Source organism: Lampetra fluviatilis, chromosome 69 (genome assembly GCF_964198595.1).
Source record: "Lampetra fluviatilis chromosome 69, kcLamFluv1.1, whole genome shotgun sequence".
In the NCBI taxonomy this organism is placed as follows: domain Eukaryota; kingdom Metazoa; phylum Chordata; class Hyperoartia; order Petromyzontiformes; family Petromyzontidae; genus Lampetra; species Lampetra fluviatilis.
Window position 1 is genome coordinate 5092295 of NC_136343.1, and position 27495 is coordinate 5119789.

At 52.9% G+C, this 27495-nt stretch overlaps 1 protein-coding gene across 1 annotated transcript; it reads right to left on the reverse strand.

Annotated features, from left to right (window-relative positions):
- Positions 1-899: 899 nt before the first annotated feature.
- LOC144952682 (branched-chain alpha-ketoacid dehydrogenase kinase-like) lies at positions 900-27419 on the reverse strand. Its single transcript, XM_078883158.1, is given in 13 exon segments — positions 900-4185; positions 6294-6497; positions 8403-8492; positions 9721-9849; positions 13089-13162; positions 13878-13897; positions 13900-13979; positions 14333-14343; positions 16211-16324; positions 21474-21521; positions 23579-23689; positions 25450-25518; positions 27153-27419. Coding segments are annotated over 13 exon segments (1338 nt in total). The 5' UTR covers positions 27396-27419; the 3' UTR covers positions 900-4040.
- Between the last annotated feature and the right edge of the window lie 76 nt (positions 27420-27495).

The following is a 27495-nucleotide window of genomic DNA, read 5'->3' on the forward strand; positions in this document are numbered from 1 at the left end:
CCTGGCAAGGGAGGCGTGGCCTGAGAAGGGAGGCGTGGCCTGGGAAGGGAGGCGTGGCCTGAGAAGGGAGGCGTGGCCTGACAAGGGAGGCGTGGCCTGTGAAGGGAGGCGTGGCCTGAGAAGGGAGGCGTGGTCTGGGCAGGGAGGCGTGGCCTGTGAAGGGAGGCGTGGCCTGGGAAGGGAGGCGTGGCCTGTGAAGGGAGGCGTGGCCTGGGAAGGGAGGCGTAGACTGGCAAGGGAGGTGTGGCCTGTGAAGGGAGGCGTGGCCTGAGAAGGGAGGCGTGTTCTGGGAAGGGAGGCGTGGCCTGTGAAGGGAGACGTGGCCTGGGAAGGGAGGTGTGGCCTGGGCAGGGAGGCGTGGCCTGTGAAGGGGATATAAGCAGGGTTGTGGATGCAGAGCGGGGGGCTGTTGAACTCCGAAGTGAAGACGACATCATCAGTCCTCAAGTCCCGGGTCGTCTTCCTGGACCAGGCAGCCCGTTGCCTGCCTGGTCCACTCTGCGTTGTGTCCCAGAGTGTTAGTGAGTTGAGGAAGGTGGTCACCACCTCATGTACAGTGTTATATTACTTACCGTTTAATAAATAATGTTGCCTCCAAGCTGTGTGCGTGTGTGTGCGCGCACCTAATTAATCACGACGTTTCGGAGGCAACTATTATGTTTATGCAAGTATCCTCTGGTCTAAGTGACTTACCAAAGAGTCTGGTCTAACACCGTTTTGAGATTATGCTCAAAAGAAAGCTGTCTCTAGTGTGTAAAGCACTAAAGCTTTACACACGGTAACTTTATACACACACAGCATTAAAGCATTACACACAGAGTAACTTTATACACACAGCACTAAAGCTTTACACACAGAGTAACTTTATACAAACACACACGACACAAACACAAATCATTGTAGCTTTACACACAGCATAACTTTATACACACACACACGACACACACACAAATCATTGTAGCTTTACACACAGAGTAACTTTATACAAACACACACGACACACAAACAAATCATTGTAGTTTTACACACAGCATAACTTTATACAAACAACACACGACACACACACATCATTGTAGCTTTACACACAGCATAACTTTATACAAACACACACGACACACACACATCATTGTAGTTTTACACACAGCATGACTTTATACAAACACACGACACACAGACATCATTGTAGTTTTACACACAGCATGACTTTATACAAACTCACACGACACACACATCATTGTAGTTTTACACACAGCATGACTTTATACAAACACACACGATACACACACACATCATTGTAGTTTTACACACAGCATGACTTTATACAAACACACACGACACACACACATCATTGTAGTTTTACACACAGCATGACTTTATACACACACACACACGACACACACACATCATTGTAGTTTTACACACAGCATGACTTTATACACACACACACGACACACACACAATCATTGTAGCTTTACACACAGCATAACTTTATACAAACACACACGACACACACACATCATTGTAGCTTTACACACAGGGTAACTTTATACACATACGACACAAACACATCAATGTAGCTTTACACACAGCATAACTTTATACAAACACACACGACACACACACATCATTGTAGTTTTACACACAGCATGACTTTATACACACACACACACACATCATTGTAGTTTTACACACAGCATAACTTTATACAAACACACACGACACACACACATCATTGTAGTTTTACACACAGCATGACTATACACACACACACATCATTGTAGTTTTACACACAGCATAACTTTATACAAACACACACGACACACACACATCATTGTAGTTTTACACACAGCATAACTTTATACACACACACACGACACACACACATCATTGTAGTTTTACACACAGCATGACTATACACACACACACGACACACACACACATCATTGTAGTTTTACACACAGCATGACTTTATACAAACACACACGACACACACACACATCATTGTAGTTTTACACACAGCATAACTTTATACACACACACACGACACACACACACATCATTGTAGTTTTACACACAGCATAACTTTATACAAACACACACGACACACACACATCATTGTAGCTTTACACACAGGGTAACTTTATACACATACGACACAAACACATCAATGTAGCTTTACACACAGCATAACTTTATACAAACACACACGACACAGCTCAGGATAACGTTGTTACAGACATCTTACGCGATAAATCCGAGGTGCAAACGATGACAAAGACAAATTGTCCCCCCACCACCCGTGTAGCCTCAACACATTGCAGGGGCAAGTGCTGTTCGGAGCGAATAGCAGCGCCTATGAAGGCTTCCGACAGCGTCGGATGAACTGGTACGGGGCATGTAGCGTGTGTTATACTGGTAGGAACGAAGTGAACCAGCCTACAATAGATTATATCGTCCGTCCGATGTCCGATTAGGTGTCGCAGCATCGCCCCCTACTGCAAACACTTGGCAGGACCCTGCAAAAACCTTTAGACTCAGTGAGGCTTTCCTGGCTAAACAAGTGTAACATTCCCTTATAATTCCCTCAGATAGTTTTCAATTAAAACATTTAAATTAAAATTTAACTCACAGCGGCCTAAAGCCTACAGCTAGGCCTAAAGCCTAGAACTAGGCCTCAAACTCTCCCTTCGTATCGTACCCCCGCGTGTGTGAAAGGGAGTTAATGTTTAACAATGTTACATTCCCTGATGTTTTTTTAAAATAGAAACATTTACATTTAAAGCTTTTACATAAATAATTAAAACATTTAAATTAAAAATTAACTCACAGCGGCCTAAAGCCTACAGCTAGGCCTAAAGCCTAGAACTAGGCCTCAAACTCTCCCTTCGTATCGTACCCCCGCCAATTTCATTTTATTATAGCCATTCATTTGTTCGTTCCTACCAGCCCACCCCGCAGGGACCTGTTAAAGGGGCCCTAAATAAAATAAAATAAATATTAAAACACACACGTGTGTAACGCGCACAGTCAAATGTATTTGTTCATTTGCTAAACGGCCCACAGACAACGCGACCAATCGCTAACCTGAAGCACCCAGTCGTTCGTAAAAGTCAAAGGGCGGTATAGTACTATAGTAGTCAGTATAGTACTATAGTGGTACAGCCCTGCTAGAGGCTACCTGGGGGATCTTTGTCTGTGTGCGTGGTGTGTGTAGTACATAGACACTGCTGCTGCTACTCGCTAGCTAACAGCACTTGCCCCTACAGTCCTGCTAGAGGCTACCTGGGGGAGCTTTGTCTGTGCGTGTGGTGTGTGTAGTACATAGACACTGCTGCTGCTACTCGCCAGCTAACAGCACTTGCCCCTACAGTCCTGCTAGAGGCTACCTGGGGGATCTTTGCCTGTGCGTGATGGAGTGATGGGGAGAGAGACGCAGACTCCAAATATACAACAACAGCAGCAGCAGCTATCGTCAGTTGGAATGTGGGCACACTGAGTGCCCCTGGGGCAACAGTCGGTGGCTGAGTGCCCTGGGGGCAACAGGCGGTGGCTGAGTGCCCCAGGGGCTCCAGGCAGTGTCTGGATGCCCTGGGGGCAACAGTCTGTGTCTGAGTGCCCCTGGGGCAACAGTCGGTGGCTGGGTGCCCTGGGGGCTCCAGGCGGTGTCTGGGTGCCCTGGGGGCTACAGGCAGAAGCTGGGCTGGCGCCCGTCAATGTGCCTGAGGCGGAGGCTGACTGCCCTGGGGGCTACAGGCTGGGTGCCCTGGGGGCTCCAGGCGGTGTCTGAGTGCTCTGGGGGCTCCAGGCTGAAGCTGAGTGCCCTAGGGGCTCCAGGCTGGGTGCCCTGGGGGCTACTGGCGGAGTACCCTGGGGGCTACAGGCGGAAGCTGGGCTGGCGCCCGTCAATGTGCCCTGGGGGCTCCAGGCTGAAGCTGATTGCCCCGGGGGCTACAGGCTGGGTGCCCTGGGGGCTACAGGCTGGGTGCCCTGGGGGCTACAGGCTGGGTGCCCTGGGGGCTACAGGCTGGGTGCCCTGGGGGCTACAGGCGGAAGCTGGGCTGGCGCCCGTCGATGTGCCTGAGTCGGAGGTAAACATCGGTGCCGATGCCCTGCATGGAGCGCAGGGCGAGGGAGCCGCCCAGGAAGGCGGCGTAGGCTCGACACACGGCCAGGCCCACGCCGTGCCTGGTGTGAGACAGAGTCAGTCAGTCAGTCACTGTCAGTCACTCAGTGAGTCAGCCAGTCAGTGAGTCAGTCAGTGAGTCAGTCAGTCAGTCAGTGAGTCAGTCAGTGAGTCAGTGAGTCAGTGGGTCAGTCAGTGAGTCAGTCAGTGAGTCAGTGAGTCAGTCAGTGAGTCAGTGAGTCAGTCAGTGAGTCAGTCACTCAGTCAGCCAGTCAGTCAGTGAGTCAGTGAGTCAGTCAGTCACTCACCCACCAACCCACCCACCCACTCATCCACCCACCCACCCACCCACTCATCCACCCACCCACGGCAAGGCCCACGCCGTGCCTGGTGTGAGAGAGAGAGAGTCAGTCAGTGAGTCAGTCAGTGAGTCAGTGAGTGAGTCAGTGAGTGAGTGAGTCAGTGAGTCAGTGAGTCAGTCAGTCAGTCAGTCAGTGAGTCAGTGAGTGAGTCAGTGAGTCAGTCAGTGATTCAGTCAGTGAGTCAGTGAGTGAGTCAGTGAGTCAGTCAGTGAGTCAGTCACTCAGTCAGCCAGTCAGTCAGTGAGTCAGTCAGTCACTCACCCACCAACCCACCCACCCACTCATCCACCCACCCACCCACCCACCCACCCACCCACTCACTCACCCACCCACCCACCCACCCACCCACCCACCCACCCACTCACCCACCCACCCACCCACTCACCCACCCACCCACCCACTCACCCACCCACCCACCCACCCACTCACCCACCCACCCACCCACTCACCCACCCACCCAACCACCCACCCACCCACTCACTCACCCACCCACCCACTCACTCACCCACCCACCCACTCACTCACTCACTCACCCACCCACCCACTCACCCACCCACTCACCCACCCACCCACTCATCCACCCACCCAGGGCAAGGCCCACGCCGTGCCTGGTGTGAGAGAGAGAGAGTCAGTCAGTGAGTCAGTCAGTGAGTCAGTGAGTGAGTCAGTGAGTGAGTGAGTCAGTCAGTCAGTGAGTGAGTCAGTGAGTCAGTGAGTCAGTCAGTGAGTCAGTGAGTGAGTCAGTGAGTGAGTCAGTGAGTCAGTCAGTGATTCAGTCAGTGAGTCAGTGAGTGAGTCAGTGAGTCAGTCAGTGAGTCAGTCACTCAGTCAGCCAGTCAGTCAGTGAGTCAGTCAGTCAGTCACTCACCCACCAACCCACCCACCCACTCATCCACCCACCCACCCACTCATCCACCCACTCACCCACCCACCCACCCACTCACCCACCCACCCACTCACCCACCCACCCACTCACCCACCCACTCACCCACCCACCCACCCACCCACTCACCCACCCACCCAACCACCCACCCACTCACTCACCCACCCACCCACTCACTCACCCACCCACCCACCCACCCACCCACTCACTCACTCACTCACCCACCCACCCACTCACCCACCCACTCACCCACCCACCCACCCACTCAACCACCCACCCACCCACCCACCCACTCACCCACCCACCCACCCACCCACTCACCCACCCACCCACTCACCCACCCACCCACCCACCCACTCACCCACCCACCCACCCACTCACCCACTCACCCACCCACCCACCCACTCACCCACCCACCCACCCACCCACCCACTCACCCACCCACCCACTCACCCACCCACCCACCCACCTACTCACCCACCCACTCACCCACCCACCCACCCACCCACTCACCCAACCACCCACCCACTCACCCACCCACCCACCCACTCACTCACCCATCCACCCACTCACTCACTCACTCACCCACCCACTCACTCACTCACTCACTCACCCACTCACCCACCCACTCACCCACTCACCCACCCACTCACCCACTCACTCACCCACTCACTCACCCACTCACCCACTCACCCACCCACTCACCCACTCACCCACCCACCCACTCACCCACCCACCCACCCACTCACCCACCCACCCACCCACCCACTCACCCACTCACCCACCCACCCACCCACCCACTCACCCACCCACCCACCCACCCACCCACCCACCCACTCACCCACCCACCCACCCACCCACTCACCCACCCACCCACCCACCCACTCACCCACCCACCCACTCAACCACCCACCCACCCACTCACCCGTGCCACGGCCCATGTTGCAGGCGGCTCTCCGCCATGTGGCGCTCCGCGTCACTCATCCCGCCCATCGCCTCTTCCTCCGCCGCCTGCCACTGGACCCCATCACCACCCCCCTCCTCCTCCCTCGCGGCCTCCGTCGTGAAAAAGTAGTCCGTGGCAGGCCCCATCACCTCGTGCGGAATCCCTCCGCCCCGGTCGGATATCCTGGGAGGGAGGTCACTGGTCAGTTATGTGGGTCTCTGTGGGTCTCTGTGGGTTTCTGTGGGTCTCTGTGGGTTTATGTGGGTCCCTGTGGGTTTATGTGGGTCCCTGTGGGTTTCTGTGGGTCTCTGTGTGTCTCTGTGTGTCTCTGTGGGTCTTTGTGGGTCTCTGTGGGTCTCTGTGGGTTTCTGTGGGTCCCTGTGGGTTTCTGTGTGTCTCTGTGGGTCTCTGTCTCTGTGGGTCTCTGTGGGTCTCTGTGAGTCTCTGTGAGTCTCTGTGGGTCTTTGTGGGTCTCTGTGGGTTTATGTGGGTCCCTGTGGGTTTCTGTGGGTCTCTGTGGGTCTCTGTGAGTCTCTGTGGGTCTCTGAGTCTTTGTGGGTTTCTGTGGGTCTCTGTGGGTCTCTGTGGGTTTATGTGGGTTTATGTGAGTCTCTGTGGGTCTTTGTGGGTCTCTGTGGGTTTCTGTGGGTCTCTGTGTGTCTCTGTGGGTCTCTGAGTCTTTGTGGGTTTCTGTGGGTCTCTGTGGGTTTATGTGGGTTTATGTGGGTTTATGTGAGTCTCTGTGGGTCTCTGTGGGTCTCTGTGTGTCTCTGTGTGTCTCTGTGTGTCTCTGTGGGTCTCTGTGGGTCTCTGTGGGTCTCTGTGGGTTTCTGTGGGTCTCTGTGGGTCTCTGTGAGTCTCTGTGGGTCTCTGAGTCTTTGTGGGTTTCTGTGGGTTTATGTGGGTTTATGTGAGTCTCTGTGTATGTCTTTGTGGGTCTCTGTGGGTTTCTGTGGGTCTCTGTGAGTCTCTGTGGGTCTCTGAGTCTTTGTGGGTTTCTGTGGGTCTCTGTGGGTCTCTGTGGGTTTATGTGGGTTTATGTGGGTTTATGTGAGTCTCTGTGGGTCTCTGTGTGTCTCTGTGTGTCTCTGTGGGTCTCTGTGGGTCTCTGTGAGTCTCTGTGGGTCTCTGTGGGTCTCTGTGTCTCTGTGGGTCTCTGTGAGTTTCTGTAGGTATTTGTGAGTCTCTGTGGGTCTATGTAGGTCTCTGTCTCTGTGGGTATCTGTGGGTTTATGTGGGTCTCTGTGGGTCTCTGTGGGTCTCTGTGGGTCTCTGTGGATTTCTGTGAGTCTCTGTGGGTCTCTGTGAGTCTCAGTGTGTCCCTGTGAGTCTCTGTGGGTATCTGTGGGTCTCTGTGGGTCTCTGTGAGTCTGTGGGTCTCTGTGGATCTCTGTGAGTGTTTGTGAGTCTCTGTGGGTCTCTGTGAGTCTCTGTGAGTCTCTGTGAGTTTCTGTGAGTCTCTGTGGGTTTCTGTGGGTCTCTGTGGGTCTCTGTGGGTCTCTGTGAGTCTCTATGGGTATCTGTGGGTCTCTGTGAGTCTCTGTGAGTCTTTGTGGGTCTCTGTGGGTCCATGTGGGTCTCTGTGGGTGTCTGTGGGTCTCGGTGGGTCTCGATGGGTCTCTGTGGGTCTCTGTGAGTCTCTATGGGTCTCTGTATGTCACTGTGGGTCTCTGTGGGTCTCTGTGGGTCTCTGTGGGTCTCTGTGTGTCTCTGTGGGTCTCTGTGAGTCTCTGTGTGTCTCTGTGGGTCTCTGTGTGTCTCTGTGGGTCTCTGTGTGTCTCTGTATGTCTCTGTGGGTCTCTGTGGGTCTCTGTGGGTATCTGTGGGTCTCTGTGGGTCTCTGTGTGTCTCTGTGGGTCTCTGTGGGTGTCTGTAAGTCTCTGTGGGTCTCTGAGTCTTTGTGGGTTTCTGTGGGTCTCTGTGAGTCTCTGTGGGTCTCTGTGAGTCTCTGTGGGTCTCTATGGGTGTCTGTGTGTCTCTGTGGGTCTCTGTGTGTCTCTGTGGGTCTCTGTGAGTCTTTGTGGGTCTCTGTGTGTCTCTGTGGGTCTCTGTCTCTATGGGTGTCTGTAAGTCTCTGTGAGTGTGAACCTGAAGATGAAGTCGATGTCGTTGTTGGCGATGGTGACCACCACGTCGGGAACGCTGGACCCAGACCCCACGTGGCACTGCATGCTGGCACTGCCGATAGAAACAGACACACACACAGACACACACAGACACACAGACACACACACACAGACACACAGACACACATAGACACACACACACACATAGACACACACACATAGAAACACAGACACACACACACAGACGCACACACACAGACACATACACACACACACCGACACACACAGACATAGACACATAGACACACACACATAGACACACACACACACAGACACACATAGATACACACACACACATAGACACACACACACAGACACACAGACACACACAGACACACACACACCGACACACACACAGCCACACACACACACACATAGACACACACACACACCGACACACACACAGCCACACACACATAGACACACACACACACACCGACACACCCACTCACACACACCGACACTCACCCACCCACTCACACACAACGACACACACTGACACACACACCCCGACACACACACACACCGACACACACCCACCCACTCACACACACCGACACACTCACATAGACACACACACACACATAGACACATACACACACACACCGACACACATAGACACACACCGACACACACTCACTCACCCACCCACTCACACACACCGACACACTCACACACAACGACACACACACACACACACACCCACAACGACACAAACACACATACAACGACACACACACTCACCCACCCACCCACTCACACACACCGACACTCACACACAGACACATAGACACACACACCGACACACACACACAGACATAGACACAGATACACACACATAGACACACACACATAGACACACACACACATACACACACACACACACACCTACTCACACACAACGACACACACACACACCGACACACACCCACCCACCCACTCACACACACACCGACACACACACACACCGACACACAACGACACACACACTCACCCACCCACTCACACACACACTCACCCACCCACCCACTCACCCACTCACCACCCACCCACCCACACACACCCACCCACTCACTCACCCACACACTCACCCACACACACACTCACCCACACACACACAACGACACACACACACACAACGACACACACACTCACTCACCCACCCACTCACTCACCCACCCACTCACCCACCCAGTCACTCACCCACCCACCCACTCACACACACCGACACACCCCCACCCACTCACACACTGACACACACACACCCACACAGCCCTCACCGCATTGCGTTGGCGAGCAGCTCGGGCAGGGCGTACTCCAGCGGTGTGTGGATGTAGGGGAAGCAGGCGGCCACGTGGCCCGTCACGCGCACGGACGGCGCAAACCCGAACCGGCGCTCCGTCACACGCCTGCTCAAGCCGGGCGGGGCGAGAGCGGTGGCGTGTTAGAGGCTACCTGGGGGAGCTTTGTCTGTCTGTGTGTGCTGTGTGTAGTGCATAGACACTGCTGCTACTCGCTAGCTAACAGCACTTGCCCCTACAGCTCTGCTGGAGGCTACCTGGGGGAGCTTTGTCTGTGCGTGTGGTGTGTGTAGTACATAGACACTGCTGCTGCTACTCGCTAGCTAACAGCACTTGCCCCTACAGCCCTGCTAGAGGCTACCTGGGGGAGCTTTGTCTGTGTAACAGCACTTGCCCCTACAGCTCTGCTGGAGGCTACCTGGGGGAGCTTTGTCTGTGCGTGTGGTGTGTGTAGTACATAGACACTGCTGCTGCTACTGGCTAGCTAACAGCACTTGCCCCTACAGCCCTGCTAGAGGCTACCTGGGGGAGCTTTGTCTGTGTGTGCGTGCTGTGTGTAGTGCATAGACACTGCTGCTGCTACTCTCATGGTGAGTGGCTGGGTGAGTGACTGGGTGAGTGACTGGGTGAGTGACTGAGTGAGTGGCTGGGTGAGTGACTAAGTGAGTGAGTGACTGGGTGAGTGGCTGGGTGAGTGGCTGGGTGAGTGACTGGGTGAGTGACTGAGTGAGTGGCTGGGTGAGTGACTAAGTGAGTGAGTGACTGGGTGAGTGGCTGGGTGAGTGGCTGGGTGAGTGGCTGGGTGAGTGACTGGGTGAGTGACTGAGTGAGTGGCTGGGTGAGTGACTAAGTGAGTGAGTGACTGGGTGAGTGGCTGGGTGAGTGGCTGGGTGAGTGACTGAGTGAGTGGCTGGGTGAGTGACTAAGTGAGTGAGTGACTGGGTGAGTGGCTGGGTGAGTGGCTGGGTGAGTGACTGGGTGAGTGACTGAGTGAGTGGCTGGGTGAGTGACTAAGTGAGTGAGTGACTGGGTGAGTGGCTGGGTGAGTGGCTGGGTGAGTGACTGGGTGAGTGACTGAGTGAGTGGCTGGGTGAGTGACTAAGTGAGTGAGTGACTGGGTGAGTGGCTGGGTGAGTGGCTGGGTGAGTGACTGGGTGAGTGACTGGGTGAGTGACTGAGTGAGTGGCTGGGTGAGTGACTAAGTGAGTGAGTGACTGGGTGAGTGGCTGGGTGAGTGGCTGGGTGAGTGACTGGGTGAGTGACTGGGTGAGTGACTGGGTGAGTGACTGAGTGAGTGGCTGGGTGAGTGACTAAGTGAGTGAGTGACTGGGTGAGTGGCTGGGTGAGTGGCTGGGTGAGTGACTGGGTGAGTGACTGGGTGACTGGGTGAGTGACTGGGTGAGTGGGTGAGTGAATTGGTGAGTGACTGGGTGAGTGACTGGGTGACTGGGCGAGTGACTGGGTGAGTGGCTGGGTGAATGAGTGGGTGAGTGACTAAGTGGCTGGGTGAGTGGCTGGGTGAGTGAGTTGGTGAGTGACTGGTTGAGTGAGTGAGTGACTGGGTGAGTGACTGGGTGAGTGACTGGGTGGGTGACTGGGTGAGTGACTGGGTGAGTGACTGAGTGAGTGAGTGACTGGGTGAGTGACTGGGTGAGTGAGTGGGTGACTGGGTGAGTGACTGGGTGAGTGGGTGAGTGAGTGGGTGAGTGAGTGGGTGAGTGACTGGGTGAGTGACTGGGTGAGTGACTGGGTGAGTGACTGGGTGACTGGGTGAGTGAGTGGGTGAGTGAGTGACTGGGTGAGTGGCTGGGTGAGTGGGTGAGTGGGTGAGTGACTGGGTGAGTGACTGGGTGAGTGAGTGACTGCGTGAGTGACTGGGTGAGTGAGTGGGTGACTGGGTGAGTGACTGGGTGAGTGGGTGAGTGAGTGGGTGAGTGAGTGGGTGAGTGACTGGGTGAGTGACTGGGTGAGTGAGTGAGTGAGTGACTGGGTGAGTGACTGGGTGACTGGGTGAGTGAGTGGGTGAGTGAGTGACTGGGTGAGTGGCTGGGTGAGTGGGTGAGTGACTGGGTGAGTGACTGGGTGAGTGACTGGGTGAGTGAGTGACTGGGTGAGTGACTGGGTGAGTGGGTGAGTTAGTGGGTGAGTGAGTGAGTTGGTGAGTGAGTGGGTGAGTGACTGGGTGACTGGGTGAGTGAGTGGGTGAGTGAGTGGGTGAGTGAGTGGGTGACTGGGTGAGTGGGTGAGTGAGTTGGTGAGTGAGTGGGTGAGTGACTGGGTGAGTGGGTGGGTGAGTGACTGGGTGAGTGAGTGAGTGAATGAGTGAGTGAGTGACTGGGTGAGTGACTGGGTGACTGGGTGAGTGAGTGGGTGAGTGAGTGACTGGGTGAGTGGCTGGGTGAGTGGGTGAGTGGGTGAGTGACTGGGTGAGTGACTGGGTGAGTGAGTGACTGGGTGAGTGACTGGGTGAGTGGGTGAGTAAGTGGGTGAGTGAGTGAGTGACTGGGTGAGTGGCTGGGGTGAGTGGGTGAGTGGGTGAGTGACTGAGTGAGTGAGTTGGTGAGTGAGTGGGTGAGTGACTGGGTGACTGGGTGAGTGAGTGGGTGAGTGAGTGGGTGACTGGGTGAGTGGGTGAGTGAGTTGGTGAGTGAGTGGGTGAGTGACTGGGTGAGTGGGTGGGTGAGTGACTGGGTGAGTGAGTGAGTGGCTGGGTGAGTGAGTGACTGGGTGACTGGGTGACTGGGTGAGTGACTGGGTGAGTGGGTGAGTGACTGAGTGAGTGAGTGACTGGGTGAGTGACTGGGTGAGTGAGTGGGTGACTGGGTGAGTGACTGGGTGAGTGGGTAAGTGAGTGGGTGAGTGAGTGGGTGAGTGACTGGGTGAGTGACTGGGTGAGTGAGTGAGTGAGTGACTGGGTGAGTGACTGGGTGACTGGGTGAGTGAGTGGGTGAGTGAGTGACTGGGTGAGTGGCTGGGTGAGTGGGTGAGTGGGTGAGTGACTGGGTGAGTGACTGGGTGAGTGAGTGACTGGGTGAGTGACTGGGTGAGTGAGTGGGTGACTGGGTGAGTGGGTGAGTGAATGAGTGAGTGGGTGAGTGAATGAGTGAGTGGGTGAGTGACTGGGTGAGTGAGTGAGTGACTGGGTGAGTGACTAGGTGAGTGACTAGGTGAGTGACTAGGTGAGTGACTAGGTGAGTGACTGGGTGAGTGACTGGGTGAGTGACTAGGTGAGTGACTAGGTGAGTGACTGGTGAGTGACTGGGTGAGTGACTGGGTGAGTGACTGGGTGAGTGACTAGGTGAGTGACTAGGTGAGTGACTAGGTGAGTGACTAGGTGAGTGACTCACCGCGCAAACTCTGCACACTTCTCTGCGAGCTGCTTTGGAGACATTCGGGTGTTGATGATGCCCAGGTGATTGGGCTGCAACACACGTGACATGGTCACATGACACGGTCACATGACATGGTCACACGTGACACTTGTGTGATGGATCAATCACCCCCTCTCTCCTCTCCCCCCCTCTCCCTCCCCCCCTCTCCCTCCCCCCCTCTCCCTCCCCCCACCCCCCTCATCCCTCCCCCCCACCCCCCTCTCCCTCCCCCCCACCCCCCTCTCCCTCCCCCCCACCCCCCTCTCCCTCCCCCCCACCCCCCTCTCCCTCCCCCCCACCCCCCTCTCCCTCCCCCCCACCCCCCTCTCCCCCCACCCCCCCCCCACCCCTCCCCCACTCCCCCACCCTCCCCTCCCCCCCACCCCCCCCTCTCCCTCCCCCCCTCTCCCTCCCCCCTCTCCCTCCCCCCCTCTCCCTCTCCCCCCACCCCCCCACCCCCTCCACTCCCCCACCCTCCCCCTCCCTCCCCCCCACCCCCCACCCCCCCCCCCACCCCTCCCCCACCCTCCCCCTCCCTTCCCCCCACCCCCCCACCCCCTCTCCCCCCCCACCCCCCCCTCTCCCCCCCTACTCTCCCCCCCACCCCCCTCTCCCCCCCACCCCCCCCTCTCCCCCCCACCCCCCCCTCTCCCCCTCTCCCCCCACTCCCCCACCCCCCCCCCACTCCCCCCTCCTCCCCCCCACCCCCCTCTCCCCCTCTCCCCCCTACTCTCCCCCACCCTCCCCTCCCTCCCCCCCCCCCACCGTATCCACGTGCAGTGCAGGTGATGAGCCACGAGGATTCTCATGCCCAGACGGGCGGTTAGCACGCGGTCCAGGAACGTGCGGACATCCCTCCTGCATAGCCTGACAACAACAACAACAACCACAACTACTACAACAACAATTACAACAACTACAACTACTACAATAACCACAACAACTACAACAACCACTACAACAAAGACTACTACAACAAAAACTACTACAACAACCACTACAACAACAACAACCACAACTACTACAACAACAATTACAACTACTACAACTACTACAATAACCACAACATCAACAACAACCACCACAACTACTACAACAACAATTACAACTACTACAACTACTACAATAACCACAACAACAACATCAACAACAACCACTACAACAAAAACTACTACAACAACCACTACAACAACCATAACTACAACTACTACAACAACTACAATAAGAACAACTACAATAAGCACAACAACAACATCAACAACTACAACAACTACAACCACTACAACAACCACAACAACCACAACATCAACTACAATTACAACAACAACCACAACATTAACAACAACAACAACAACTGTCTCTGTGTGTCTGTGTGTGTCTGTGTGTGTGTCTGTGTGTGTCTGTGTGTGTGTGTCTGTGTGTGTGTGTGTCTGTGTCTGTGTGTGTCTGTGTGTGTGTGTGTCTGTACCTGTCCGTGTGTGTCTCGCACTCCGCGTAGCAGGAGTGTGGCTGTGTCTCTGTGTGTGTCTGTGTGTGTGTGTGTCTGTGTGTGTGTGTCTGTGTGTGTGTGTGTCTGTGTGTGTGTGTCTGTGTGTGTGTGTCTCTGTGTGTGTGTGTCTCTGTGTGTGTGTCTGTGTGTCTGTGTGTGTGTATGTACCTGTCCGTGTGTCTGTGTGTGTGTGTGTCTGTGTGTGTGTGTGTCTCTGTGTGTGTGTCTGTGTGTGTCTGTGTGTGTGTATGTACCTGTCCGTGTGTCTGTGTGTGTCTGTACCTGTCCGTGTGTGTCTGTGTGTGTCTGTCTGTGTGTGTGTCTGTGTGTGTGTCTGTGTGTGTGTCTGTGTGTGTGTCTGTGTGTCTGTGTGTGTGTGTCTGTGTGTGTGTGTCTGTGTGTGTGTCTGTGTGTGTGTATCTGTGTACCGGGGGAATTACCATTTGGTACAGATATAATGGGAGGCTGATCGACGCCCGGGTGCGATCAAGGGATGGCTCCCTATTGGTCAACCACGTTATGTATGCCGATGATTTGGTAATAGCTGCTCATTCAGAAGAGGAGTTGGAGACGCTGCTGCTGAGACTGGAGTGTGCCACTAAGAGGTGGGGCCTTACCATCAGCCCCACCAAAACTAAGCACCTGCCTGGGTATTTTGTACCATCGGGCACTCCGCCCCCACAACTCCCAATCGGTGATGGGGCAGTTGTGGAGAGAGTAGAGAGTTTCCCATACCTGGGCAGTGTGCTCATGACCAGCTCCAGTTTATCAGCAGAGGTCTCACTCCGAATCAGTCGAGCGGCAATATCTTTTCATCGGTTGTGTAACGCTGTGTGGAAGCTACCTGGTCTGTCGCTCCGCACGAAGCTTCAGGTCTTCTCGGCCACGGTCATTCCCTCCCTTCTCTACGCTTGCGAAACGTGGACCCCCCTAGTGGAGCATCTTCGCCGGTTGGAAACATTTAGGCTGGCCTGCCTACGATCCATCCTGGGTTTAACCAGGCTGGATTGTGTAAGGAGCTCACAAGTCCTTGAAAGATCTGGGCAAAGTCCCATCAGTGAGCTCCTCCGGCAGACAAGGCTGCGTTGGCTGGGTCATGTAGCCCGCATGCCCAGCCACCGCATGCCTAAACAGCTTTTGTTCGGCCGGATCGAGGGGGCTAAACGGGCGCGGCACGGGCTAGAGAAGAGATGGAGTGATGTGGTACAGGAGGACGTGGAGCTGAGTGGACTTGCCGATGACTGGTACCAGCGGTGTCAAGATCGGCCTCAGTGGAGGAGGCTCGTGAAGGACGCTACTGGGCAGTTGGAGGCAGTCGCCCTCCAACAACAACGGAGGGCGGAGGAGCGACGCTCACAACAACGAGCGGAGCGCCGGGTGGCTAAAGCACAGCAAGTTGGCACAGTAGGGGGCACAGGTGGTGCATCAGCCAGTCATCTCGGTCATCTCGGTCAGTCGACCCGTGGCGCCTGGGTCTGCCCCGTGACCTCCTGCCGGCGGGCGTTCGACACTTCACGTGGCCTCAAGGTGCACATGGCCTGGCACAAGCGTCGTGGTGACGTCACCGCCACTTAGTGGCGAATGGCGGTTGTTGTTGTTGTTGTTGTACCTGTCCGTGTGTGTCTCGCACTCCGCGTAGCAGGAGTGTGGCTGTGTCTCTGTGCTCGCTGAGGAGGTGCCGGAGCAGCTCCGTGTAGCGAGACTCCCCCTCCAGGTCCACGATCTACACCACAACCACCACAACCACCACAACCACCACAACCACCACAACAACCACAACAACCACCACAACCACCACAACCACCACAACCATCAGAACCACAACCACCACAACCACCACAATCATCACAACCACAACCACAACAATCATCACAACCACAACAACCACAACCACCACAACAACCACAACCACCACAACAACCACCAGCACCACCACCACCATCACTACCACCACCACCATCACCACCATCACCATCACCACCACCACCATCATCATCATCACCACCACCATCATCATCACCACCACCATCACCACCACCATCACCACCACCATCACCACCACCATCACCACCACCATCACTACCACCATCACCATCACTACCACCACCATCACCACCACCACCACCACCACCATCACCACCACCACCACCACCACCACCATCACCACCACCACCATCACCACCACCATCATCACCATCACCACCATCATCACCACCACCATCACTACCACCATCACCATCACCACCACCACCATCACCACCACCATCATCACCACCACCACCATCACCATCACCACCATCATCACCACCACCACCATCACCACCACCACCACCACCATCACCACCACCACCACCATCACCACCACCACCACCACCACCACCATCACCACCACCATCATCACCATCACCACCATCATCATCACCACCACCATCACCACCACCATCACCACCACCATCATCACCACCATCACTACCACCACCACCACCACCACCATCACCACCATCACCACCACCATCACCACCAACACCATCACCACCACCGTCACCACCACCACCATCACTACCACCACCACCACCACCATCACCGTCACCCCCACCACCATCACCACCACCGTCACCACCACCACCATCACTACCACCACCACCGTCACCACCACCATCACCACCATCACTACCACCACCGTCATCACCACCGTCATCACCACCACCACCATCACCACCACCATCACCACCACCATCACCACCACCGTCACCACCACCACCACCACCACCACCACCACCATTACCACCACCACCACCATCACTACCACCACCACCATCACCACCATCACCACCACCATCACCACCACCATCACCACCATCATCACCACCACCACCATCACCACCATCACCACCACCATCACTACCACCACCATCACTACCACCACCATAACCACCACCACCATCACCGTCACCACCACCATCACCACCATCATCACCACCACCACCATCACCACCATCACCACCACCATCACCACCACCATCACCACCATCATCACCACCACCACCATCACCACCATCATCACCACCACCACCATCACCACCATCACCACCATCATCACCACCACCACCATCACCACCATCACCACCATCATCACCACCACCACCATCACCACCACCATCACCACCACCATCACCACCACCACCACCATCATCACCACCACCATCACTACCACCACCGTCACCACCACCACCATCACTACCACCACCACCATCACCACCATCATCACCACCATCACTACCACCACCGTCATCACCACCACCGTCACCACCACCACCATCACTACCACCACCACCGTCACCACCACCATCACCACCATCACTACCACCACCATCACTACCACCACCGTCACCACCACCATCACCACCACCATCACTACCACCACTACCACCACCGTCATCACCACCACCACCATCACCACCACCATCACCACCACCACCATCACCACCACCGTCACCACCACCACCATCACTACCACCACCACCACCACCATTACCACCACCACCACCATCACTACCACCACCACCATCACCACCATCACCACCACCATCACCACCACCATCACCACCACCATCACCACCATCATCACCACCACCACCATCACCACCATCACCACCACCATCACTACCACCACCACCATCACCACCACCACCACCATCACCGTCACCACCACCATCACCACCATCATCACCACCACCACCATCACCACCATCACCACCACCATCACCACCACCATCACCACCATCATCACCACCACCACCATCACCACCATCACCACCATCATCACCACCACCACCATCACCACCATCACCACCATCATCACCACCACCACCATCACCACCACCATCACTACCACCACCACCACCATCATTACCACCACCGCAGCGACCACCATCACCACCGCCACCACCATCACTACCACCACCATCACTACCACCACCGTCACCACCACCACCATCACTACCACCACCACCACCACCATCACCACCATCACTACCACCACCACCATCACCACCATCATCACCACCACCACCATCACCATCACCACCATCACTACCACCACCACCACCACCACCACCGTCACCACCATCACCACCACCACCACCACCGTCACCACCATCACCACCACCACCACCACCATCACCACCACCACCACCACCATCATCACCACCACCATCACCACCATCACCATCACCACCATCACCACCACCATCACCACCACTATCACCACCACCATCACCATCACTACCACCATCACCACCACCATCACCACCACCGTCACCACCACCACCATCACTACCACCACCACCGTCACCACCACCATCACCACCATCACTACCACCACCATCATCACCACCACCACCATCACCACCACCATCACCACCACTACCCCCACCACCACCATCATCACCACCACCGCAGCGACCACCATCACCACCACCGTCACCACCACCACCATCACTACCACCACCACCACCACCATCACCACCATCACTACCACCACCACCATCACCACCATCACCACCACCATCACCACCATCATCACCACCACCACCATCACCACCATCACCACCATCACCATCACCACCACCATCACTACCACCACCACCATCACCACCACCACCGTCACCACCACCATCACCACCACCATCACCACCACCACCATCATCACCACCACCGTCACCACCGTCACCACCATCACCACCATCACCACCATCACCACCATTACCACCGTCACCACCACCACCACCACCACCGTCACCACCACCATCACCACCACCACCACCACCATCATCACCACCACCGTCACCACCATCACCACCATCACCACCATCACCATCACTACCACCACCACCATCACCACCATCATCACCACCATCACTACCACCACCGTCACCACCATCACTACCACCACCACCATCACCATCACTACCACCACCACCATCACCACCATCATCACCACCATCACTACCACCACCGTCATCACCACCACCGTCACCACCACCACCATCACTACCACCACCACCGTCACCACCACCATCACTACCACCACCATCACTACCACCACCGTCACCACCACCATCACCACCACCATCACTACCACCACTACCACCACCGTCATCACCACCACCACCATCACCACCACCATCACCACCACCATCACCACCACCGTCACCACCACCACCATCACTACCACCACCACCACCACCATTACCACCACCACCACCATCACTACCACCACCACCATCACCACCACCATCACCACCACCATCACCACCACCATCACCACCATCATCACCACCACCACCATCACCACCATCACCACCACCATCACTACCACCACCACCATCACCACCACCACCATCACCGTCACCACCACCATCACCACCATCACCACCATCACCACCACCATCACCACCACCATCACCACCATCATCACCACCACCACCATCACCACCATCACCACCATCATCACCACCACCACCATCACCACCATCACCACCATCATCACCACCACCACCAGCACCACCATCACCACCACCATCACTACCACCACCACCACCATCATCACCACCACCGCAGCGACCACCATCACCACCGCCACCACCATCACTACCACCACCATCACTACCACCACCGTCACCACCACCACCATCACTACCACCACCACCACCACCATCACCACCATCACTACCACCATCACCACCATCATCACCACCACCACCATCACCATCACCACCATCAATACCACCACCACCACCACCACCACCACCGTCACCACCATCACCACCACCACCACCACCGTCACCACCATCACCACCACCACCATCACCATCACCACCACCATCATCACCACCACCATCACCACCATCACCATCACCACCATCACCACCACCATCACCACCACCATCACCACCACCATCACCATCACTACCACCATCACCACCACCATCACCACCACCGTCACCACCACCACCATCACTACCACCACCACCGTCACCACCACCATCACCACCATCACTACCACCACCATCATCACCACCACCACCATCACCACCACCATCACCACCACTACCCCCACCACCACCATCATCACCACCACCGCAGCGACCACCATCACCACCACCGTCACCACCACCACCATCACTACCACCACCACCATCACCACCATCACTACCACCACCACCATCACCACCATCACCACCACCATCACCACCATCATCACCACCACCACCATCACCACCATCACCACCATCACCATCACCACCACCATCACTACCACCACCACCACCATCACCACCACCACCGTCACCACCACCATCACCACCACCATCACCACCACCACCATCATCACCACCACCGTCACCACCGTCACCACCATCACCACCATCACCACCATTACCACCGTCACCACCACCACCACCACCACCGTCACCACCACCATCACCACCACCACCACCACCATCATCACCACCACCGTCACCACCATCACCACCATCACCACCATTACCACCGTCACCACCACCGTCACCACCACCATCACCACCGTCACCACCACCACCACCACCACCGTCACCACCACCATCACCACCACCACCACCACCATCACCACCATCACCACCACCGTCACCACCATCACCACCATCACCACCACCACCATCACCACCACCATCACCACCACCGTCACCCCCACCACCACCGTCACCATCACCACCATCACCACCACCACCATCATCACCACCACCATCACCACCACCACCACCACCATCACCACCATCACCACCACCATCACCACCACCATCACCACCATCACCTGGGTCCGACCAACTCACCGGAGGAAAGTCGGAGAGACACTGGAAACTGCGGATGTACGACTCGTGCTAAAACAAAACAAGAAAAATTTTAAAAAAACAACTTTTAAAAAAAAAAACACGCTTTAATGAGATGTACCATACTATCTTCTTGGTTCTTTCGGTAAAGTCACGTAGAAGGGAAGTAAAAAAAACAAAATAAACATAACAAAATAATTATATTATTATTTTGTTATGTGTTTTTTATTATAAACATAACAAAATAATTATATAAAATAATTTTATTATTTTGTTATGTTTTATTTTTATCATTTTATTACTTCCCTTCTACGTGACGACTTTACCGAAAGAACCAAGAAGATGAATCCCTGCAGTCACGAAAGAAGCTTTAAATCGAAATGTACCGTACTAGTGTAGTGACATAGAAAGGTCACTACTGTGTCGGCCTGTACGAGGGCTGGGGGCCCCAAGGGGGTGCCTGGGGGGTCACGTGGTGGAGGGATCCGGACCTTCCCAGAGGTGGGGAAAGTGAGGCGTGTCCTGGGAAGGGAGGCGTGGCCTGGAGAGAGCCAGCCACGCCTGGGCGGAGCCGGCCACGCCGAACCAGATATAAGCGTGGTGTGAACGCAGAGCGAGGCTGTTGTACTGTACTCCAAAGTGAAGACATCATCGGTCGTCAAGTCCCGAGTCGTCGTCCTGGGCCAGGCAGGCCGTTGCCTGCCTGGTCCACTCTGCGTTGCGTCCCAGAGTGTTAGTGAGTTGAGGAAGGTGGTCACCACCTCATGTACAGTGTTATGTTACTTACCGTTAATAAATAGTGTTGCCTCCAAGCTGCGTGTGTGTGCACCTAATTCGAACCTACTACACTAGTAACTCCAGAACTCCACGCCTCTAGAAAGTGGCCCCGAAGTTTGCCACATCGTAAGGGGGTCAAACGTGGACAATTAGACCCAAGCCGAAACGTAACATGTACAAAATAATGTTTAAAAAGATGTTTTTTAAATTTGTTTTGATAGAATATAGTGTTGTCATCAGTATGACACAAGTATAACCCGTAAAAACGAGTCTGTGCAAAATGTCAGCTCGATTGGATCACGGGAAGTGGGTTAAAAAACGACCGAAAGATTTGCACGGTCCTAAGCAAGCAAGTGAACTTAATATAAAGGATTTAATAAGTATGCTGAGTTTGCAGTCGATACCACATTGGGAAGTGGGTTAAAATTGAGTCTCAAGATTTGAGAATTCGACAACAACAACAACAGAGAGAGTTGATCTTCTTGGTTTTTTCGGTAAAGTCAATACGTAGAAGGGAAATAATAAAATAATAAAAATAAAACATTATAAAATACAATTCTCACAAAGGGAAATAATAAAATAATAAAAACTAAACATAATCAAATATTATTCTCACAAAGGGTAATAATAAAACAATTAAAATAAAACACAATAAAATACAATTCTCACGACGTTTCGGCCACAACGCAAGCAGCCGTCCTCAGGTGAAGAACAGGTCTGTCGGAAAGACAGCGTCTCATTCAGACGCTGTCTTTCCGACAGACCTGTTCTTCTGAACACCACCAAGCTTGGCAGCGTATATTTAAGTATATATTTAAGTATATACGCTGCCAAGCTTGGTGGTGCTAACCAAGCCTGGTGGGTCTCTGTGGGTCTATGTGGGTCTCTGTGGGTCTCTGTGGGTCTGGGTCTCTGTGGGTCTGGGTCTCTGTGGGTCTCTATGAGTGTGGGTCTCTGTGGGTCTGGGTCTCTGTGGGTCTCTATGAGTGTGGGTCTCTGTGGGTCTCTATGAGTGTGGGTCTCTGTGGGTCTCTATGAGTCTGGGTCTCTGTGGGTCTATGTGGGTCTCTATGAGTGTGGGTCTATGTGGGTCTCCATGGGTCTCTGTGTCTCTCTGTGGGTCTCTATGAGTGTGGGTCTCTATGGGTCTCTGTGGGTCTCTATGAGTCTGGGTCTCTGTGGGTCTCTGTGGGTCTTTATGAGTCTGGGTCTCTGTGGGTCTCTGTGGGTCTTTATGAGTCTGGGTCTCTGTGGGTCTATGTGGGTCTCCATGAGTCTCATCACGAGGTGATGGGGGGGGGGGGGTGAGGAGCGTGGTGAGGGTCGCTCACCACGCACAGCAGGGCCGGGTGGCAGGCGGAGATGAAGGGGATGTTCCTCAAGTCGCTGATCTGGTGAGCCAGACGCACGGGAAGCTCCATCCTCAGATAGCGAGCACTCTTCTGCTCACACACAGAGACACACACACGCACACACATACACAGACACACACACACAGACACATGCACAGACACACGTACACACGCGCACACACGCGCAAACACGCGCACACACGCGCACACACAGACACACACACACGCGCACACACACAGACACACACACAGACACACACACAGACGCACGCACAGACACACACACAGACACACACGCACGCACACACAGACACACACACAGACACATGCACACAGACACGCACACACACACAGACACACACACACGCGCACACACACGCACAGAGACACACACACACACAGACACACACACACGCACAGACACACACACAGACGCGCACACACGCAAACAGAGACACACACACGCACAGACACACGCAGACACACACGCAAGCACACACACACACGCACACAGATACACGCACACACGCAGGGCTGTGTGAAGTCCCCGGCGGTGTCTGGGTGTAGTATGTAGTGTATAGTGTAGTGTATAGTGTAGTGTATAGTGTAGTAGTGTATAGTGTAGTGTATAGTGTAGTAGTGTATAGTGTAGTGTATAGTGTAGTGTATAGTGTAGTGTATAGTGTAGTGTATAGTGTAGTAGTGTATAGCGTAGTGTATAGTGTAGTGTAGTATATAGTGTAGTATATAGTGTAGTGTGTAGTGTAGTATGTAGTGTATAGTGTAGTGTATAGTGTAGTTTAACACGTAGGCTTTCGCGACCAATATTGTTCATAATCAACGATTTTTGGGTTTAGATCGCGTTATTTATAAATGTGTCGTAACCCTCCACCACCCGACACGGCCAATCAGTAAAAAAAAAAAGTGTCACGTTGACAAAAGACAAATAGTTCACTGCTTTAGCCCACCGGTGTGTTGAAGCGTGAAACCACAACATTTACAATTTGAGTACGACGTTTCGCTGGTAATTGCATCCAGCATCATCGGGCAATTCGCCAGAATGTATAGTGTAGTGTATAGTGTAGTGTATAGTGTAGTGTATAGTGTAGTGTAGTGTATAGTGTAGTGTATAGTGTAGTGTATAGTGTAGTGTATAGTGTAGTGTATAGTAGTGTATAGTGTAGTGTATAGTGTAGTGTATAGTGCAGTGTAGTATATAGTGTAGTATATAGTGTAGTGTATAGTGTAGTATGTAGTGTATAGTGTAGTGTATAGTGTAGTGTATAGTGTAGTATGTAGTGTATAGTGTAGTGTATAGTGTAGTGTATAGTGTAGTGTAGTGTATAGTGTAGTGTATAGTGTAGTGTATAGTATAGTAGTGTAGTGTATAGTGTAGTGTATAGTGTAGTGTATAGTGTAGTGTAGTATATAGTGTAGTGTATAGTGTAGTGTATAGTGTAGTGTATAGTGTAGTATATAGTGTATAGTGTAGTGTATAGTAGTATATAGTGTAGTGTATAGTAGTGTATAGTGTAGTGTATAGTGTAGTGTATAGTGTAGTGTATAGTGTAGTGTATAGTGTAGTGTGTAGTAATGTATAGTGTAGTGTATAGTGTAGTGTGTAGTAATGTATAGTGTAGTGTAAAGTGTATAGTGAAGTGTAGTGTGTAGTGTATAGTGGATAGTATAGTGTATAGTGTAGTGTGTAGTGTAGTGTATAGTGTAGTGTAGTGTGTAGTAGTGTAGTGTATAGCGTAGTGTATAGTGTAGTGTATAGTGTAGTGTGTAGTAGTGTAGTGTATAGTGTAGTGTATAGTGTAGTGTATAGTGTAGTGTATAGTGTTCTCTACCAGGAGGTGACTCAGGTCGGAAAACCTCCCGGCGTAGAGCATCGCAGTTGGAGTCAGACGCACAGACGGCTGCAAAAGACAAAGGCAGAGGTCCCCCATGTAGCCTCGACGGGCTGTAGGGGCAAGTGCTGTTAGCTAGCGAGTAGCAGCAGCGGTGTCTATAGTGTAGTGTATAGTGTAGTGGTAGTGTAGTGTATAGTGTATAGTGTAGTGTATAGTGTATAATGTAGTGTATAGTGTAGTGTATAGTGTAGTGTATAGTGTAGTGTATAGTGTATAGTGTAGTGTATAGTGTAGTGTGTAGTGTAGTGTATAGTGTAGTGTATAGTAGTGTATAGTGTATAATGTAGTGTATAGTGTAGTATATAGTGTAGTGTATAGTGTAGTGTGTAGTGTATAGTAGTGTAGTGTGTAGTGTAGTCGTGTAGAGTGTAGTTTATAGTATAGTGTAGTAGTGTATAGTGTAGTGTATAGTGTAGTGTGTAGTGTAGTAGTGTATAGTGTAGTGTATAGTGTAGTGTATAGTGTAGTGTGTAGTGTATAGTAGTGTAGTGTATAGTGTAGTGTATAGTGTAGTGTACAGTGTAGTGTATAGTAGTGTATAGTGTAGTGTATAGTGTAGTCTACAGTGTAGTGTATAGTTGTGTAGTGTATAGTAGTGTAGTGTATAGTGTAGTGTATAGTAGTGTAGTGTATAGTGTAGTGTATAGTGTAGTGTATAGTGTAGTCTACAGTGTAGTGTATAGTGTAGTGTATAGTAGTGTAGTGTATAGTGTAGTCTACAGTGTAGTGTATAGTGTAGTGTATAGTAGTGTAGTGTATAGTGTATCACCTTTGACCTCGCTGCGTCTACCGCTGACTGCTTGTAGAAGTAGTGTATAGTGTAGTGTATAGTAGTGTATAGTAGTGTATAGTGTAGTGTAGTAGTGTATAGTGTAGTGTATAGTAGTGTAGTGTATAGTGTAGTGTATAGTGTAGTATAGTGTAGTGTATAATAGTGTAGTGTATAGTGTATAGTAGTGTAGTGTATAGTGTAGTGTATAGTAGTGTAGTGAATAGTGTAGTGTATAGTGTAGTGGATAGTAGTGTAGTGAATAGTGTATAGTGTAGTGTATAGTAGTGTAGTGTATAGTAGTGTAGTGAATAGTGTAGTGTATAGTGTAGTGTATAGTAGTGGATAGTAGTGTAGTGAATAGTGTATAGTGTAGTGTATAGTGTAGTTTATAGTAGTGTATAGTGTATAGTAGTGTATAGTAGTGTATAGTGTAGTGTATAGTAGTGTATAGTGTAGTGTATAGTGTAGTGTATAGTGTAGTGTATAGTGTATAGTAGTGTATAGTGTAGTGTATAGTGTAGTGTATAGTGTAGTAGTGTATAGTGTATAGTAGTGTATAGTGTAGTGTATAGTGTAGTGTATAGTAGTGTAGTGTATAGTAGTGTATAGTATAGTAGTGTATAGTATATAGTGTAGTAGTGTATAGTAGTGTAGTGTATAGTGTAGTGTATAGTAGTGTAGTGTATAGTGTAGTGTATAATGTATAGTAGTGTATAGTGTAGTGTATAGTAGTGTATAGTGTAGTGTATAGTGTAGTGTATAGTGTAGTGTATAGTAGTGTAGTGTATAGTAGTGTAGTGTATAGTAGTGTAGTGTATAGTAGTGTAGTGTATAGTAGTATAGTGTATAGTAGTGTATAGTGTATCACCTTTGACCTCGCTGCGTCTACCGCTGACTGTTTGTAGAAGTACGTCACCGCTTTGGCCCGCTCCTTGATGGCCTCGTACTGAGATTGTGACAGCGACGTCGCTGATTGGTGGAGGCGGTGGAGGGGGGAGGAGCCTAGCGGCTCAGTGGGCGGGGCCAGCAACGAGCTCCGCCCCGCCCCCCACTTGGCCCCGCCCCCCACCGGCCAGACCGGACGAGTCACGTGACGTAAAGATGACGTCATTGCGTCACCCCACCCCACCCCCTATTCAATATTCGCCCAACTTTGTTAATATTAAATCGTTTATAGATTATTGTTAATTAGTTTATTGATTATTATTAAT